The 19,570-nt window shown below is 44.2% G+C and overlaps 1 protein-coding gene across 5 annotated transcripts in view; it reads right to left on the bottom strand.

Moving 5' to 3' along the window:
* The window catches only part of LOC310907368 (calpain-13-like), a 48,867-nt gene extending 39,657 nt beyond the window's left edge, over positions 1 to 9,210 (bottom strand). For 4 of the 5 annotated variants that reach the window (XM_083857541.1, XM_083857538.1, XM_083857542.1 and 1 more), the window contains exons 1-4: positions 9,173 to 9,210; positions 7,666 to 7,746; positions 5,805 to 5,921; positions 4,614 to 4,862 (exon numbers count right to left, since the gene is read on the bottom strand). In XM_083857541.1, the coding sequence (XP_083713667.1) occupies positions 4,614 to 4,850 (237 nt within the window). In that variant the 5' untranslated portion in view covers positions 4,851 to 4,862; positions 5,805 to 5,921; positions 7,666 to 7,746; positions 9,173 to 9,210. The remainder of the gene's footprint in view (positions 1 to 4,613; positions 4,863 to 5,804; positions 5,922 to 7,665; positions 7,747 to 9,172) is intronic. The other variant, XM_083857539.1, reaches the window with a different exon arrangement.
* Between the last annotated feature and the right edge of the window lie 10,360 nt (positions 9,211 to 19,570).

Genomic DNA, 19,570 nt, shown 5'->3' with positions numbered 1-19,570 from the left:
AATAACAGTCCAAGGAACAAATAATCACCAAAAACTATACAGGATAACAATAGATATTCTGCTCCTGAAAGATGTTTATGTCTTCTTTGGGAAGGGACAGAGGAAGGGAATTAAAAACATAAGCAAGTCCTTTCACAAAGTGAGTGATTCAAATGCTGGAACACTTCTCCCACCTAACAAACATTGGCTCAGTAAGTATAATTTTCTCCAGTGTTTTTTAGGTGCTCGTGCAGGGCTCTGCTATGGGAACAAGGTGTACCCCTTGCCTGAGCTCACATTGCCTCTTTCTGCACCTTCCATCCAAGGAATTCTTTTGGGCACTACCTTTCTCATCACCTGACCCCAGACACCTGAGACAGCACCCAAGGAGTCCATGCCCTGATGCTCTGAACAGACTGACCATGCAGAAAATCCCCGTGTTGGCTCTTTCAGACAGTCCTTTCACCATGCACATCCCTACAAGTCACATTAGAGACACTCAGAGATTCCTCCCATGCTGATCCTCAAACTTCCACTGGCCACCCTGCAGTTTTTCTTCCAGCTGCCCCCACACATAACTGTCTATGCTAATCAGAGGACAGACCTTCTTATGCCAGCTCCTGCTCAACCTCCCCTTGTTCCATAAGGGAGCTACAGGGCCCCCAAGAGACCAAAGGTGAGCAGGGCAGGACCAATACTCTGCAGCCTTGAAGACCCTTCAGAAAAGCCTTCAGCAGCTTCACCCTGTGCCCATTTTAGCCTTCTCTTAAAGGATAAGCACTGACGATCACGGACTCTCCTTCACATTTGCAATGGGCACCACACTGAGCACAGTGCTATCCCTGGTGCAGGGCCAAGGCATTGCTGCACAGGTGGTAATCTCTCTCCCCTCTCACATATCATATCTGAAAATATAACCAATGTTAGCAGAAGTAAAGCATTCCACATTTAGTACCACCACAATTTACATCATCTGGACCATCCTCCTTCAATTTCTTTTTGCATCTGCACAGTATTATGCTATGTACTATGATCAGAGCAGAGAGAAATCTTTAGGCCTGAACATTAATTGAATAAAAATGCATATTCCACAACAGTTAATCACTTAATGGCTTCCTCAGTTCCAATCAATAGCTTGTGTGAAGGAAAAGCAGCAAACAATGAAAAAGAATTGTTCTGAACATTTTAAAAGGAGCATCTCAGTTTTTAAAATCTGACATAATTCTTCACGGAGAATTTCCCTTTTATTGATCTTTAAAAAAGCCTAGCTATAGAAAATTCTTTGTTCAGTCTAAAATAGAACTTCTTTTCCATTTCTTAAAACTGTTGGTGAGCCAAAGGAATAGTTAATTGTGAGGTCCTGCTGTATCTGGTACCTTCAGCCTGACCTCCAGTAACGCTTGAAGTACCACATACAAAATCTCTGTTACAGATTGCACATTCCAATGGACATAGATTGAGGGCCTGGGGATGCAAACACAGCCTGAAGCAGTTCCCATCTGATGGGAAACTGTAACTGTTGCAGAGTTGGGAAAAGTGACATTTCAAATGTCTTGGTGCTCTTGATCCACCTTCCCTCCCTTTTCAGGCACATGCCTATTAAACAAGATCAGTTTACAAGTCAAACAATTGTTTCTGACTGTCACGGCTGACTGTTACTGTCTGAAATCAAGCTGTTTTCTCTCTACTTTATACATTACCCCAGATATGAAGACTCCAAACTCTGAGCATAATTGGCAATTCTCTTGACAATGTACAAGGTAAAATAGAAGCAGCATGTTGCTCAACTGCTCAGTTGGATCTGGAACAAAGACAGCAGTTATAATTGCTATCTACCACTTAAATAACCAGATACTGCATGACAGTAAATGGGGGCTAAGAGATTATTAGGACTAAGATGCCAGTCACAGGTACAATTCCAGACAAATTTTATTTTAATGTCAGAGGGAGCTAATGGTGGAGGCTGAGAAAAATACTGATATAGGTTAAATTGGCCATGATTTGTCAGCAGGATACAACTGCACTGAGTCTCTGGGAGATGTATTTAGGTAGGAAACAGTCTCTCTTGGGGAAATTACAGGTATCTCTTGGCTGAGTTGTTTAGGTAGCTTAAACACCTGGGATCACATACCCTAAGAGTTAGCACTGCAACGGCCTAACAACAAAGATTGTACAAATATTTCTTCATGGGTGAAAGGTGCCCAGCTGAAAAACTTCAGATTTGGGGCACCACCACTCCTGATACCTCCCTCTTTCTGCTGGGGGACGATTTCCAAGAGGCAACTGGACAGCATTGGCTTTTCAGGACTTATGAAATGCAAATACAACTTTATTTGCTTCCTGACCCTTCACTCAAAACACCTGCAGCTCTATAAATGAAAACACTGTGATTCAGCAACTTCTTCTGCCTCTGCTTCATTCTGTCAGGAAAGGCTACACTTTGATGTCACCATGGGACAGCATGGCTGTCATGATGATGTTTGAGAATTTCTGGTTGTCCTCCTCAGGCAGTTGAGTTGATGCCACTGCCCTTTATCTTGCATCTTGACTGGAAAAGTGAAGCCTGCATGGTTGGGAGACATCTACAGGTGAAAATTTTGGTCAAACTGAGGAAAAAAAAAAAAAAAAGGGGCCTTCTTCAGCACTGGAATCCTGAGTTTCTGTTCCAGCCGACCCAGTTGAGTCAGCAGCCTCAACTTTTGTCCTTTGTCATAGAAAAGCAGCTGGTGATGCTGCTTTAGCCTCTATAAAAGAGCAAAAGGCTTTTCAATGTTCACATCATGAACCCTGGGCCATGAGCATATGCTTAAATTATTTGAAGGAGAGCTCTAGTAAAGCCAAAGATTTTGATCCTGCTCCTTCCCAAAAAAACACTCTGGAAAATTGTTGGCAGCTGTAAAAAAATTCTTCAGAAGGGGAGTGGTGGGATGGAGAGGACATATGCAAATTTTTGAAACCAATTGCATAAAAACTTTTATTCACAACCTTAGTATTCATGGATTCAGCAAAATAGAAGGGAATTCTCCAATACCTGCCTCACCTGACAAACTTCAAGCACTAGCAGCAGCAGATTCTGCTTTTGGCAAGATACATCAGTCCCTTTGCACATGAAATAACTCTCAGGATATTAGAGTAGGATAGATGTTCATCCCACAGTGCAGTGCCTCAAAATCAGTGGTATTTGGGTTTCTAAGTAATTTTGTATGCTTTTGAAGTGCTATATTTCTCTGCTGCAAAAGCACCAGGGTGTTAGTAGTTAAGAGAACTGTATCATAACATTTTATTCCAGTTTATTCATCTTTAAAATGCCCCTGGAGAGTCCTTTCTAATATATGTGTTTGTCTTTTGTGAGGCTAATGCTTAGTTATCCTATTTTTTCTCTCTCACACTGGAAACAGAGGCAACTAACTTTTCTCCTCTGCATTTTTACTTACTTTCCTAATACAACCAACTTTCAAGAGAGATTATTCCCACCTGCTGTGAACCCATAAGCAGGGTGCTGGTGTAAAAAACACAGCACCAGCTGCACTCTCACCAGACACCAGCCTTTGAAGGAAAACTGCCTAAGGAGAAGCCCAGACATTCAGCCTGTGGTAGGAGCAGCTTCTGCAGCAGAGAATGATCTCTTCAAGGCACCTCCACAGAGGACACCCAAATATCCGCACCCAGCACCTCCACACCTACTAATCCATGTTCTGTGTTTCCTGCCTTTCCATGTAGGCAGCCACATTTAGCAGCTCTGCAGGCTGTCCTGGCTACTCTGCTTCCTTTCTGGCATCCATAAGTCTGACATCCACACTGGATGCATCCTCTGCTGCTGCTGTGCCAAGGCCACCACGCTGCCAAGCTCCAGCACACCCTCACTGCCCTAATGCATCTGCTATCCAACTAAATCTTTTCCTGTAGTTTTGTGCTGTCTCTTTACAGTCTCACAGTCACTGTCTCTACACCCTGAGGCATTGCCTCCAGGGATGCGAGCTGATTTGTCCCAGCCCAGGGAAGCCAAAGGCCCCAGGCATTAGCGGTGTGCTCATCAAAACCCAGAAAAAGGGCAGCACGTGGCTCATCCAGGAGTTGCACCAGCAGCAAATGGTACACAGCAGTGCTGTACAGAGCACTTGGACCACAGGAAGGTTTCTAAATTAGGTCCTAGGATAAAAGAGCTGAGCATGTGATTCCACCTCCCATTCTAAACTTCCATATGCCAGACGATAACTGCCTATTAAACTGCAACTGGGAATCAGCACACAAACGTTCTTCATCTCCTGCCTTGTCCCAATTACTTTAAAATAGGCATTGCTGAGTCAGTCGCTTGGATTACAGAAATCAGAGATCTTCAACAGAATTTAACAACTTTTCAGGTTTGCACAAAATCCTCTAGAAGCAGATCAAAGTGGGAATAGTAGTTCCAGTCAGGTTCACAGGTGGAAGCAAACTTCCCACAAAAACGTACCTAATGAAATCATTCATGTTGCAGAGGTTATCTTCCCTCCACACAATCCCTTGTTCCCCTTGAGGTCTACTTTCCTGCTCAACACAGACCTCCCAGCCCAGAGTGCAGGCCTTTAGACACCAGCCATCAGTGTTCCCATTCAGCAGCAGTGCTACAAAAAGCCCCAGCTGGTGGAACTCACCGTTGGCCTCTTCCATTGGATTTGCCGGCGCTCCTCCTCCTGGAGCAGGGTGGGGCCGATGGAGCTGATGTGAGCAGGGAAGGTGGCATCCTCAAAGAGCAGCCCTTGGCTCAGGCACAAGGCTCGCAGGTCTCTGAAGTCCTGGTTGTTAAATTTCTTCACGTTCTGGAGGTTTCCCGTTGCTCCTGTGGTTTGCCAGCCCTGCTCTGGCGTGGGAGCAGAGCTGGGGGCGAGCATCGTGCCCCTCTCCTGTGAGGGGAAGACAAGGACTGCCATCAGCTTCCCAATGCAAAGTGGTGCATCAGAAGTGGGGGTAACACCTCCCTCTCCCACCAGGAGGACTGTGGAGCAGCATCTTGCAGAACTGAGGGCAGCCACAGTGACAAAATCCTTATTAGCTGGAAATGCATGGGGAAAGAGCAGTCATCAAATCCCAACTGGTTTATCTTAAACCAGTGCTGTCAGTGCTACAAATTCAATTTGGAGTCTTCCCTGAGGACAGAGCAAAGCTGTTAGTGAGCTGCTGTGTGAGCACTGAGGTACAGCTGCAATATAAGTGAGTACAGGGGATGGAACAGGAGCTGCAGATGCAGGGAAGTGTGAGTGTGAGCAGGGAAATGCCCACAGGTACCCAGGGCTCTTCTGGTCAGGTACCACAGCTGTGCCCAGGGCACAGGATTTCAAGTTGCTGTTTAAACTGGGCAGTCACTGCGTGGCATCTACAGGTACTCCAGTCTGAAGCATGGTCAAACTCCTCTCTGCTAATGTGTCTAAGAGAAAAGGGCTCTTTAATTAGGAAAATGAACATTTTGTACATGCAGTGAAACCTGGACTGAACAGACCTGCTAACACACCTGCTGGCACAGCAAGGGATGGATGCAGGAGCCAAAATCTCCTGTTGAGGGCTTTGTCCCTTTACAAGCATCAAAAAGCACAGCAGGATTCCTGCCATCAAAGATCTACTTTTGTTCCAAAGGGAGGTAGTTCATCTTCCATGGAGACACTGCAACTGTGGGATGGGAGAGCTTTTAGGACAGGAGTGGGAGAAGGGCACAAGAAAGAGGAAAAACTGCACATTTGGAGGGGCTAGTGGCACTGGAGCTTAAAGAAAGCAACTTGTTCTGTCCAACCAGAGCACAAGTTTTGAGGTGTGCTCCCCAAAGCCACATGGGTGTACAGAGAGACACACACCTGGGCACCACCTCCTGGGGATGTCCCTTCAGCTGAAAGGTTCTGTTGTGGTTTCAGGGCTCAGAGAAGTAGCAGGAAGGTTGTGCAGCCTGCCTTGCCTCCTGTTTTCTTCAGCTCCTGTCGTCACACAAAAATACATGTTGCTGGATAAATACATGACAGGTCCACACCAGTTTTCATCCTTCGTTCCCATTTGCCCTCACAAAACCAAAATATTGACTATTCTGAGCTATATTTCCCCTTTTGCCTCTTTTCTTGTGAAAGAAGAAGCTCCTTATCAGCCAACTTTTAAAGGTATAATCACCATGATCCTCCTCTGGCATCTTGCTTTATGGATGCCACCACACTTGATCCAGGGATTCCTGGCCCCAGCTCCCAGCTTCCACTTAAGATGTACCTTCTCATAAATTAGCACTGGAAAATTCACCACATGCCCTGGGCAAGGCTCACCTGCAGTTAATTAACTTTGCTGTGCTAATTTTTAACCTCAAGTCACCTAGTTTCACTTTCCAGCAACCGGATGCCATAGCTCTTTTGGTTGGTTGGTTGGTTTTGTTTGCTTGTTTGATTTTTTTTGGTTGTTTGTTTAATTTTTTTGTAGATGAAGGGGCTCTTTTCTACCAAACAAATCTATCTGTAGATCTGAGATGTCCCTGGTGCTGCTGCACAAACAGAGCAGATGGCTTCAGCAAGAGGAAAGCCTCAGGTTTATATTGTGAATTCTTCCCACATGTCAAAAACACAGCTCAGCCACAATGAAGGTGTGAAACCTTCAGGTGTGACCCCCCCCCCCCACTCCCTTCCCTACACCCTTTTTACTTAGTCTCATCACCCTTCTTGGGGCTTCAAGTCACTTAGCCTCCTGGCATGGCGACAACAGCCTAAACAAATAAGTGGTTTTGCATCTCATTGTTTTAATTAAAAGCCCCACATAAAAATCCGAAACCACCCTCGGCCAACAAGAAGAGAGAGCATTCCCCCTGGGTTTGCATTTTTTAATACAATGGAAATAAATCTCATGTAATGTACCATAACACGACAAGGGAATGGCTTCTTAACAAATACTCATTTGAAACTGTGCCCAGGCTCCGTGCATGCTAAGATCTATTTCTTGAAACAGTGTTCCAGCAAAACTGATTACTAATTCCAAAACTCAAATTAAAATTAACAGAGCTTGAAGGCTGGGTCTGACACGCGTTCCCTCTCTTCTGACAGAGAACAAGAGTTTTTAGCATGTGTGTGTGTGTGTTTAATTACGTTGTTTAACATATCGGGATTAAATTAGCAACCAGACTGAGGAAAATAACACACTTAACTGCTATTCCCTTGCAGGAATATCTTCATCAGTATAGACACATGGGTTCTACACCCACCGCTGCCCCTCTGCAGTCAGTACATAGGGTTCACGGGGTCAGGACCTGGCCAGCAGTGCCCTGCCTGCTCTAATGGCCACCTCTTTTGGAGCAGCATCCTGAATCCTGGCCACAGCTCTCCCACATGGCTCTCACAGCTCCGTCAGCAACAGCAAAGATCACAGAAGTTGTTAAAGATGAATATTGCCTTCTTGCTTCTTTCTGTTACTGACCTCGAGAGCCAGAAAGGTTTTCAAGGGACAGAGTTATAATGGAATGGATATCAGAGATGTTGCCCTTGGACTGCTCCCTGCCACAAGACACAAGGAGAGAGGGAGGGATTTCCAACACTCACAAAAGCTGGTTCAGACATACTGTCAAACTCTAAACAAAACAAAGAGACTGCCACTCAAATAAGGAAAGAAATTATTATTCAGAAGGGGGTAAACATTCAGGAGGGGGCTAAACATATATTTACTTAGTCCTGGGATCTCCTTCAACACACTTACTTATCTGAAATGGAGAAGGGAATCACACCCTTTTTTGGTTCCTCTTCCTTCTTGGCAGAGGGACATCTGTGTTGTCTGTCCCTGAGAAAGGGACAAACAGCAAAGAAGAAGATAAAGATGGTAAGCAGAGGAAAAGCTACAGAGAGAAGGATAAAAAGAGATCAAGTGATGCAGTTGGGAGGACAGGAAGGAAAGAGAAGCCTCTGAGCACAGCAGGGCAAAAAGGTTGGTGACTCCTGCAGAAATCCATGGGGGAACCCTAAGCAGCCACCATTCCCAGCACTGAACAGCTTAAAAAAGGTAGCAATGAAGGTGTGTCCTGTCTCCCTCCAGCTCTCATTCAGGAAAGATGTCAAGCCACGACTATAATCAGGTATTCACTGGTGGCAAATGCTACTGACAGCTAATTACACTTCACACAAAGATTTATGTCACAGTACAGACATTACTTCCTTCAATGGCTTTGGTATTTTTCACAGAGTACAAAGTAGAAATAGGCAATTAGAAACCATGTGTACTTCATAGTTGAACCTTCTCCTCTCCACTGATTTTTTCAAAACATTTCCATTATATGTTGTCTTAGCTGAGTTTCTGTACTTTAAAAAGACCAACTAATTTTCTCAAACACAACAAAGACTACCAGAAGAGCCAAAAAGCCAGCAGCCCTTCTTCCCCTGTTTCCTCTCAAACACTCCAAACTATCAAGCTACATTTCATCTCCACATAATATTCAATATAGGCTACTGTAACACCAGGACTCTTTCCTCTAAGATCCTGTCATTCACATACTTGAAGTATTGTAAAAACTTCAGGGACTCAGTTCCAGAATTATATTATAATGAAGGAAGGTGTGAGTTTATTATCTCTCCCTAGCATTCAGAGGAAAAAATAAATGAGAGAATCAGCAGACTCCTGCAGAGACAGCAGCAAGTTGAGGAGGCAGTGCAGGGAGCAGAACATGGGCATCTCAAACCCCAGATGGACAGCAGCTCCTTGCACACACCATGTGCAAAAGCCTTGAGTACCACAGAAAATCAAAACCAAAGCCAGACACTCTGGCAACCCTCCAGGAGATTACTTTTCCAGTGGCATCTTGCACGACCTTCTGCTCCAAACAGCCTGTGAAGTACTCCCTTCCGGCTATTTATTAAGTCAATTTTCTTCTCGTTTTGCATACACAGCACAGGACAGTTCCAGATACCTTTTTTCTACCTCATTTAACAGCAGCCTACAGTAACTATAGCATCCTCCTCATCTCAGAATCTCTACTCCCACTTGATCCAATTACTTCTGACAACTTACCGTTTTACAAAGGAGGCTCTTTCTAGGATGGCAAATTCATCTTTTCTTTCCCTCCAGGTAACATTAAGGATAGGGATTCTAATTTATTCTGTCTCTCCAAGGCAAATCCCTCTCAATGTGTCTGTGGTGCTTTCCCAGCCCTATTACTCGTATTTCACCTGCTTCATCTTGTGCTAAATAAAAGACCAAAGGGATTTTTTTTTACCTGCAGTGCCTCCAGCGTAACTCCCGCCAACACCAACACACGGGGCTGGCACTGCCCCTGCTCTCCTTTATAGGGAGGCTTTTGCCACGCCTTGAGTAAACGTAACCAAGTTGAAGTTCAACAACCAATCTGGCTTGAGTGTAATAGTCTCATACAGATATCACACCATGAAGATACACACAGATATAGCTATAGATACACACACACACTTCTATTAGCCAAGCACAATGGATTGTCTGTCGATCTACATTTGTGGACAGCATCCTGTGGCCAACTGTGGCTTCAGCTGCAGTTATTCTTAGAGGAAAACTGGCTTATTTGCACCTCTCTTCTGTTTTCTTCCTCCTCAAACCACCAGGAAATGCAGTAATCATTCTGGATCCAGGCACAGCCTGGCAGGACTTACCACAAGACAAGTTATCAGAGGTGCGTGTCATTCTTTCTGCAGCAGTAAAAGCAGCAGATATTTTTAGGCCAATGCCTGTTAGCATTTATGTTGGGCTCTTACTTAAATTCCACATCAGTTCACTTGGGTAGCTCATTTCCTCCAGGACTGCCTGAAGAAGTAGAACTTACCATTTTATTTAGGAGGGGACTGACCTCCATTATGCTAAAGCCCAAAGACAAATAATTAAAGAGTATCTAGCAAAAATATGGAAACGTTTATTTTTTGGGAGACCAAACTGAGATAGCCTAAAGAGCCCCAAAATTCAAGGGAATATGGGCAGCATGTTTTCAGGGACACATTCCCTGGCAGCAATCCTAAGTGTATTCCTACAGCCTGCAAACATCTTTTTGAATAGACGTCCTGGTGTACAGCCACCTGAACAAGAAGCAACAGTGCAACCTTGCAATAAAGCAAACCAACAGCACCCTGGGCAGTACAAGGTGCAGCACAGTGGATCAAGGCAGGGGACCCTTCCCCTTTGCACAGTGCTTTTGAGACTGTATCCCCAGTTTGGGGCTGCCCAGTGTAAGAGGGGCACTGAAAGTGCAGCAAGTCCAGCAGAAATCCACCAGGATGTTCAGGGGGCTGGAGCACACAATGTGGGGGAAGAGAGCAGGAGAGTTTGTCTGCTCAGCCAGGAGGGACACCTAATTGCACTCTCCCACTATCCAAAAAGTTCCAGAGCAGGTGGAGACAGGCTGTTCTTGAAGGTACGCAGCAGATGGGCAGAGGCAACAGGCACAAGGAGCAGCAAGGAAAATTACACGTGGCTGGAGACAAAAAAGATCTTCAGAGTGGCTCAGCCCAGGCACAGGTGCCCAGAGAGTCTGGAGCATCTCCACTATTAGAGATATTCATGTGTACAAGGATATAAGCAGCATCACCTAACTCAGAAATCAACCTGCTTTGAGCTGGAGTGAGACTCAAAGACCCAAGAAATTACCCTCTCCTTCTCAAGTTACCACAGCTTGCTCATGAGAAGAAAAGTTACTCTGCAGTGAATGGTCATGAAGCTTACGTTGGGAATTAACAGGAAAACTTACCAATCCATAGTTCTTTACTTATCCAAAGTAACCCTACAATCACCTGGGCTCAGGAATTTCCCCAGAACAAGACTTTCTCTTTGGTCTGCAGTCTCTTTGAACTGGGATGTTAACAGTTCACACAGCAGCTGGTTCCTAGGAGCTATGGGAGATGAGAACATAAAAGTGCTCATGAAAAAGACAGTTCATCTTCTTCATCAGTGTTTCCTATAGTTCTGTGGGTCTGAAAGCTGGGTACTGCACTCTGCCTGTTCATATTTAAGGGCTTTCACTCCCTCATGAGATCCCAGCATTTAACAAACTCTAATAGGAAATTCATCCATGTAAATGAGAGCAAAATCCGCCTCAGAGGGCAAAAACAGGTGCAGTTTTCCTTTAAGAGCTGTTTTCCATAACCACTACATAAATAAAAGCTGATTGCACCAGAAGCAGAGAGCAAAGATTTCCTTCATTGCAGAAAGGAGCTGTGAGGTGATAAATGCGGTAGCTGCGGGCTCATCTGCCAGCACGAGCGCTGTTAATCGCCTCCTCTCTGGGGAAGCGGCAGGTATATCCCCCTCCAGGTATGGTGATTCATTGTCTGGAACTGATATCTCTGCTTAAATGCTGGATTAACATGATTTAAGAAATATTCATTGCAAAGTTGATTAGAAAGCCCCATCACCAACCTGGCAGGAGATTTCAGTTATTGCAGTGTGAGCCTATTTTGAGATTGTCAGCTTTTCTGCAGAAGGCTGTATTGATGTGTCCATTTTCGCAGTGGCTCCAAGGAAACCCAGAAGGCTGAGGGATTTATGTGCAGTAATGAGCCTTGGGATTATTTGCTATCCTAAGTGTCTGTGGAAACCTCCAAGAAAAAATAAAAAAGAAAAAAAGGAGAAAAAAACCCAGAAGAATTTGAGTAAAAAGCACAGGGCTGTGCTTTGGGAGAGCAGGGGTGTTTTCTTCCAGTGGTACCCTATGAGATTGTGGGAAGTGTCAACAATTCCCCTGACTTAAAGTTTACTTTTCAGAGTAGGGATATGAATCCATCTCTAAGGCTAGATGTGAAGTCCTCATGAACAAAAGATGCTGAAGGATCACTGAAAAATCAAAACTGCTTCTGTGCTGTAAGTCACCACCTCAGGGCTGGTAAAGCCCAAATAAAGGAGGGCCCCTTTACTTAGGACCAACAGCTTCCCCTTTCACTGGGGGCTGGCACCAGAGGGCAAATACCAACAAGTGATGTTGAACCCAGGTTTTCTGTGAAGCCAACATGACTTGTGAGGCCTCACTCAGCTGGCACCACAGATTTTTGGAATTCAGTGAATCGTTATTCCTCTCTAACCTGGGATAAAAATACACAAAAAAATTGCACAACACAGGGGCTCTTTTAAAATAGATTTTAAACTAAACACATATATCTCCTCTTTGCCTGGCTTTCCTGGGGGTAGACTGTTGTTCTGGATGGATGTCATGGTCTAACTGCAGCTGCCAGTTCACTCACTCTCCCACCACCAGATCAGGAAGAGAAATGGAAGAGTAAAAATGAAAACACTCATGGGCTGCAGACAAGACACCTCAAAAGATGGAGCAAAAGCTGTGTACACAAGGAAAGCAAAACAAGGAATTAATTCCCTGCTTCCCATGGGCAGGCACGTAGGTGTTCAGCCATCTCCCAGAAAGGCTCCATCACACATAGCAGTTACTGGGGAAATCAGTAACTCCAAATGTACTCCCTTTCTCCTTGTTCCCCCAGCTTTATGAGCTGAACACGATGCCCTGTGGTGTGGAATGTCCCTTTGGTCAGTGGGGGTTCAGCTGTCCTGGCTCTGTCCCCTCCCAGCTCCTGGTGCACCCCCAGCCTGTTCACTGCTGGGTGGGGTGAGGAGCAGAAAAGGCCTTGGCTGTGTGCAAGCACTGATAAACAAAACCAAAAACATCTCTCTCTTATCAACACTGGTTTCAGCACAAATCCAAAATACCAGCCACTGTAAAGAAAATTAACTCTAAGGCAGTTAAAACCAGTGCAGTAGCAAGCAGCATGTCTGAAGCAGAGCGTTTTGCATCATCTTCCAAGGCTGCCTGGGGAGGAACTGCATAACTTTGCCCAAGTACTAGTGGAAGCCTTGGCCTTAAGAAAGGGAACTCTCCTCACTCCACCCACAGAGCTTCTGCACTGAAGTATTAAGACTGTTATTTTTTGCAACATTTCAGACATATGCCTTAATTTCTTACTGCTGCTGCTCTTACCCCTGTGAAGATCACACTCTTTTTAGCAGAAAGTCTCCTAATTTACACCATGGTAAATAAAAGAAACATGCTGGGAAATTTTCCAGGGTAGTGAACAAAAATAGGTTTCGTGTAAAAGAGGAATCATACTTCAATCATTGTCACATTTGCTGCAGTGATTGGGCATCCCACTGTTTTTGCATTATGGGACTAATGTAAGAATACTATCAATCCATTTCATTTCCTCATTCATAATTTTGTATATAGGTCAAGTGTTACCATTTATTTGCTTCTCTTACACAAGATGCAGGGAGCTATGATTAATATTAGTCATAAACAAGCTCCTTTGCTCTGTGTTTATGCACTCCTATTTCTGGCAGGACTTGCCCTTCTAAAACATAAACTTTTATGACTGTAAAAACTATCAGGCAAGTAACAAAGTCCTACTTCAGCATCTGTTTTTACCCAATCCTCACCCACGAGCTGCTCCTCAGTGCAAATTCACCACGAGCTGCAGCACTTTTGCCATATTCACATATGAATCATTTTGATCATAAATGAAGTACAACTGTTGCCGAAGTGAAATGTGGCAGCTGCTTAACAGTACATAATGAATCCACAGAGCTACATCCTACTGCCACTTGGGGGAGGGGGGATTTGGTTTGAAAAATATCTCTCTCCAGAGCCCTATTTTCAGAAGAAATATCCACCGACTTCAGAACCACAGTGGGAATTCTCCGAGAATAAAAATAAAAATAAAAAAAATAGGCAGCCTGCTCCTGACACCCATATTAGCACTAGAATTTCCCAGTGGAATATTTTTCCTTCAGAAAAATGCAATTCTGTCAAACATGAAAGACACTCACAATGAATTTTCACCATGAGAAAGACACAAACATTTCAATAATGCCATTGGGCTCCATTCTGATTTTGCAATAGTTGCAATTTTTGCTTATGAAAACCCCATCACTTCAGGCTTGTCTCTGCATTATCCAGAAGCTTTAACATTGCAATGTAAAAAAGATTTCAAGCGTTATTGCAATAGCTCTCCGCATCCAGTCTGACATTATTTTTAAGAATGTGATTTCCCAGGAAATTTTGGACTCTGTTTTTCATTTGAATGAGGAACAGAATATGACAGCAGTTTGAATACTGAATCTCTACAAAACTTCTACAAAAGTCTGGCCCCTTAGCAGCCAGCAGTGAAACTCTCCTAGAGAATAAGCCCATCCTATCATCAGGAGTAACATCAAAACATTTTTTAAACAGAGCCATCATGACATTGTCCTTGCAAGTGACATAGTCTCCCATCTGGTCATAGCACTGCTGTTGTGCTTTACCAAAACTTGCCAGCAACTGTTTGGAAAGGTAATGAAGGAGTACTTTTATTCCTCTCTCCTCGGTGTCCCTCATCTACCTCTTCATAAGCAGCTTTTGGGTCGCAGAGACAACCCTTTGTGGAAGGCACATCAAAATGAACCTCTTGTTTTCATCAGCATATTAGCCCTTATTTGGCATTTCTGCCTCCAGCCTCATTCAAGCCCTGTGGGTACGAGAAAATTTATTTCACGCTTTTTTGTTTTGTTTGTGTCTTGGTGTGAACAGATTGCGGCAGTTCTCACATTTGTTTGTTTTCCAGAAACATTCCCGCCATCCTCTGAAGGAGAATCCTTGGCCTGCAGATCTTTCTGACAGCTGACTGAAAACATCTGAGATTCCCAGTCCTTGCCTCAGTCTTTGCTGACTACTGACATTGCACAGCACAGCTTCCTCTTCCTTCACATCTCCCCATTTAGGTGCCCACAAGGGTGTCCTGCTGGCATTCCACCTTTCCTCCTTGCTGTCCACCTCTCCTCCTTGCTCCCACAAGACATCCAACACCCGGAGAAATTAAGGGCTGCAACTTCAAACAAGCCAGGTAGTTCCTCTGGGATTTCATGTCCTTCAGCACACACCCAAAACCTGAAAATGGGGTTAATTTCCAAATCAGTGCAGAGGGATCTGAAGCTAAATTATGGCAAACCCTAATACTGTCACAGGGGAAATAAGACCATGAGTTGGCTGGAAGTCACAGACATGACACCCTGGCCTTGTCCTCCAAGAAGTGCTGGTGGAGCTTCTCCCCCACTGTGCTGTATGCTGACAGCATTGGCCACTGCTTGAACATACTGATTCCACCAAACACAAATAATGGCACAGAAGGAGAAATTGAATTAATCTCTCAGAATAACAACTCCATTGCCAAATCCCTGCAAATTTAAAAGATTAGAAAAATACAGAAATCATGTGTTTTTGATGACTCTGGCTTAATCTTCCCTTGATCCAACAGAGGTGACCTCTCCTGGAGCAGTAGTACCCAAGCATACACACCTGCAAGGTACCTAGCAGTTCAAAAAAAGTCTTGAAAGAGGATGGTGAGATACCTACTGACCTGATGGTAATGTCAAAAAAATATTGTGTTCACCACAGTTACCATGTTAGGTAAGAGTGGTACAAATCTTTTCTGCCTTCTGGCCAGGACAGCAGGCAGCTCTCCTTGCAGCCCCAAGGGAGCATGGTACAAGGCTGCCAGGATCATGCTGTGTTTACATGGAATACACAGGGTACCTAAACCAGGTGCTTTTCCTCTGAAAAAAGAAATCCACATTTTGTAACCCACTCCCCAGAGACCCATTTGGTCTCTAAGAATTATTTTGGCCAAGAGAAGAGTCATATCACAGCTTTTATAATAGCATCAGCACTTGACAACATCACAGGGTTGGAGAGTAAAAATCCTCAAAGAACCGAAAACATCACCAGCCTGAGTTTTCTCATCCTGATGATTTTGTAGCCAGATGCATCTGAGCTTGCTCATCTGACTGACACAAGTAAAAAGCAGAGCCCTGCCCATGAAGAAGGCTTGTTCAGCTTAGTCTGGAGACTATATTTATTCAGCCCAAAACCAAAATATGACCTCTGATTAAAAAAGGCATAGGAAAGTTGGCAAATCCATGGAGAAAAGCTCCAGACAGGAGTGGTCTCCTCCAGTAATTGAGACAGTTGTACTGCTGAGGCCTGCTGTCAAGAGAGGAAGGAAAAAAAAAGTAACAAGAAGGTCTGGTATAGAAAGAGTTTAGGCGTTTACCAGGATGAACATTTAATAACTGTAGAGACTTGGAAGGAGAGAGTATTCATTCCTTTGCAGAATGGCTCTGGTGGGTGCTCTAGGACACATGAAAGACTTAATCCCATCCAAGCTGAAAGAGAAGCAAAGATCAAGTGGTGAAGTTGTAGAGCACAAGGGGAAAACCTGAGGCACAGAGCCCAGTGGTGCCGTCCCGGGGACAGTCATCCTGAGCATCACAGCATCAGGACTCAGCCTAGCCTCAAACACAAATCTCTGATGGAGAAGGCTGCCCTCCCCAAATTCTGCTTCCCAAGAGCTGTGGGGGGCCAGCTGTGACCTGCATGGACTAACAGAGCAGCACACCACTGCAGCTGCCTTGAAAGGAGAGGGTTTGTGTGTTCTGCTTTCCTTTTCCACCTGGTTGCCACACGCCTGTGGAGCACAGGCATGGCAGCAGCCACAACCTTTCCCAGGCTGATCCTGCACTATGACTTCTGTTCCCATACTGTGCTGGCAGCAGGCTCCCTTTTCCTGCCTCAGAGCAGCTCCAGCTCTAAGCTCTTTTGTCAGGATGAAAGGCTCCTCTCAGAGCTGCACGGTGTGCTTTGATAACAGGGCTGCTCTCTTTGCTCTGCTCTATCAGTACATGGAAAAATGAGGATTGGTACTCTATCTGAGGTATTAATTACATACCTTAAATAGCTAGATAAGGCATTTAGCTAGGGCTCAGAGAGAGATGCCAGTGCAGGGAACAGCATATGGTCCCTAGCGAGTGTTTCTGTCACTTCTCATTGACGTTTCAACTAATGTTCTTCACTGATTATCTATATTCTACAATGTATTAAGGAGGCACATCAGCCACTGTCTTTAACCTGTCCAGCCAAACTGCACTACACTTCTAAATGCTTCCTTCTTCTTGGGGGAGGAGGAAGAGAAGAACTAAACTCTCTAATTCCATGGTCAAACACAGGAGGCTATGAGTAACAGTCACAGGATAGAAACAGGATAGAAATATACAAGCCTGTAAAAAGAAGGGCAGAGTCTCAGATAATTTACAGAGGATGACTTCTGTGGACATTATTCCATCCAGTAAAAAAGTGTAAAATGCAAGGTAATGCCTGAAAGAGAAGAGGGACATTAGGAGAGGACAAGGTTCAAGTCTCAGCAAGACCAACCAGCCCTAGGGTGAGACAGACTTGGAAATTATTGCTTCCCACTGAGGTGAGAAGAACTGGAACAAGACCATGCTGGGAAGTGCTCAGGAGAGTAAAGATAGACTGGAAAACATTTTTAATTTTAACCTTTTCTGAAACAGAACTTGTTAACTTTAAATTTGGTGAACTTATTAAAAAATCCTAGACCAAATCACTAATCTCACTATATCAACACTAATATAAGAGAGGATTTAAGATGCAGCAAGAGCTGAATGAGAAGCAGCCATATCCCCCACTCAGCCCACCTGAGGAGAAAAGTCTTGTCCCTCTCCCAGACATCTGATTTCTTCCAGCTACTCTGATGCTGGTGAGCTGCAGGGAGAGGCAGAAAGGGAGTGAGAGTAGAGCAGAGCTGAATGAAGAAGCTCTCCTGACTCACTAACAGAAAAGGGAACACAAATCCAGTAACTCCCAGGAACTAATCAGGGACCTCAACTCTGCCACAGTAAACCATCAAAATTTTCTTCTCCAGAGCAAAAAGATGAGACACTTTGAACCTAAAAACAATCAGTGCTGGGATCTCTCTGTACTGTAATATTTTTTTTTACTAATATGGGATAAGACTTCGGGGCAATACTGAATCAAGCCCCTTATTTACTGCATCCAGGAAAAAACTCTGTATAAGCAAGTGGGTGATGTGCTAAAATAAAGACTAAGCCTTTTCTCTCCTGCAGCCTGAATTTCAATTACTGTGCTTGTTGCAGCGTGCTGAGACCAGGCCTCAGTAGCCATTAGCTGGAGAATCAAACTCTAATGTGTTTGACCCAATATATGCCCCAGTGAGTGACAGAGAATGGTATTGAGCAGGAAACACCGCCGACTGTGATGGATCGGATTCCTGGAACAAAGAATTACCTTCCTTTTCTCCACTCCCTTTATATCCTCCTGCCAAAGCACTGGGGATGGTCCTATTAGCTATGGGCTACACAGAGCATTGCAGCATCTCTGGAGGAAATCACAAAGATGGGTTTTGCACTTAATGACTGGATTGTCAGAGAAAGAGAGAGGGGAAAGACATCACTGCATTGCTGGGAGACGAAAACTGAAAAATAGCCCATCCTGCAGTTTCTTTGGGGCCACAGATTTATTGTGTGAGTACAGTGCCTCAGACAGTAAGACTTTGATCCTTTGACTGGATCTTCAAAGACCTCTGGAATCCAAACAGTAAGAACAAACAATAATTCCGTGTCAGGATGAGAAATGATAAAAATCATTTTACTGTGTTTCTGTGTTTTAACTGTTGGGTATATAAAAACACAAGGAAGTTTCAGAATAGTTAATCTTTAATTTTTTTTGTTTAATAAATTTCTGGGCGTTTTGTTAATGAGTATGGTTATGAGCTGTGGAAAAGTCAAGTGATTATAGTAAAAGTTATGTATTATGAAGATTTTTATGCCTTAGTTCTACCTGTTTTACCTGGTCAGCAACACAGGCCACAGAGCTCCAGTGCAGACAGAGTCACTTCTATTAACTCCCCCTACTTTTAAGTACATACCTTCACCTTTTTTCCCCCCTAGCTCTGGTGGCAGTTTAGAGGCAGCTTAGACTCTGTCCTCTTAATCAACAGGGAGCAGGAAGAACAAAAATTTTTCTGGTGAAACATTCACAGAAAGACAATCTAAAGTGAAATCAGAAACCATTTAGTTGGAAAATAAATTCCTATTTATAATTCAAGAGTCCCTCTAAGAAACACACCTGAAAAATCTTGTTTCTCTAACCAGGGATTAGCTCAAGTTTGGGATTTCTGATTAAAATCATGACCAAGTGCCTCTGGCCCCAGGATCTAACCCAAAGGCCATTGACTTTGACAGAATAATCCAATAACTTCAGTGTAGCTGAAGCACATCTTGAGACAAGGCAGAGGCACCCTTGCCCTGCCTGGGGTCAATGCCACATCAGGAACAAGCCACAAACACTGAGGTTTCATCCCTGCTGCTAAATACCACAGGAGATGCCAATGGCCTGAGTCTGCCCCTGAGGCCAAGAGCCATGTGCCCATACCACAAACTTCTTTTCTTCCCTAAAGAAGGCATCTGAGCCAGGCTGGAGGGGATGGGCATCTGCAAACTGCCATCTGGTAAATTAATAATAGTGCTGCTTTTCCAGCCAGCAAAAGCAGCCTTTGGGGGTTACTTTCAGACCTGAAGGAAAGCCCACATGCCTGAACATTTCCCTGTTTCCTTTCACTTGCATCTATGTTGATAGTTTTAACACAAGATGCTACGTCACACCTGCATCTGTGCAAGGCCATTTATTGAAATTCGTGTCAAAAGTGCATGAAAAGTAAATATTTACAATGACCAGGTCCACTGACTCTACCTGCTGACTATTACCTGGGGTTGGGCTCCTCAGGGGCAGCAAGCTGGGTGTCACCAA

The sequence above is a fragment of the Zosterops lateralis genome (genome assembly GCF_965231275.1).
Source record: "Zosterops lateralis genome assembly, chromosome: 3".
Lineage (NCBI taxonomy): Eukaryota > Metazoa > Chordata > Aves > Passeriformes > Zosteropidae > Zosterops > Zosterops lateralis.
This window is presented reverse-complemented; position numbering and strand designations above follow the sequence as displayed.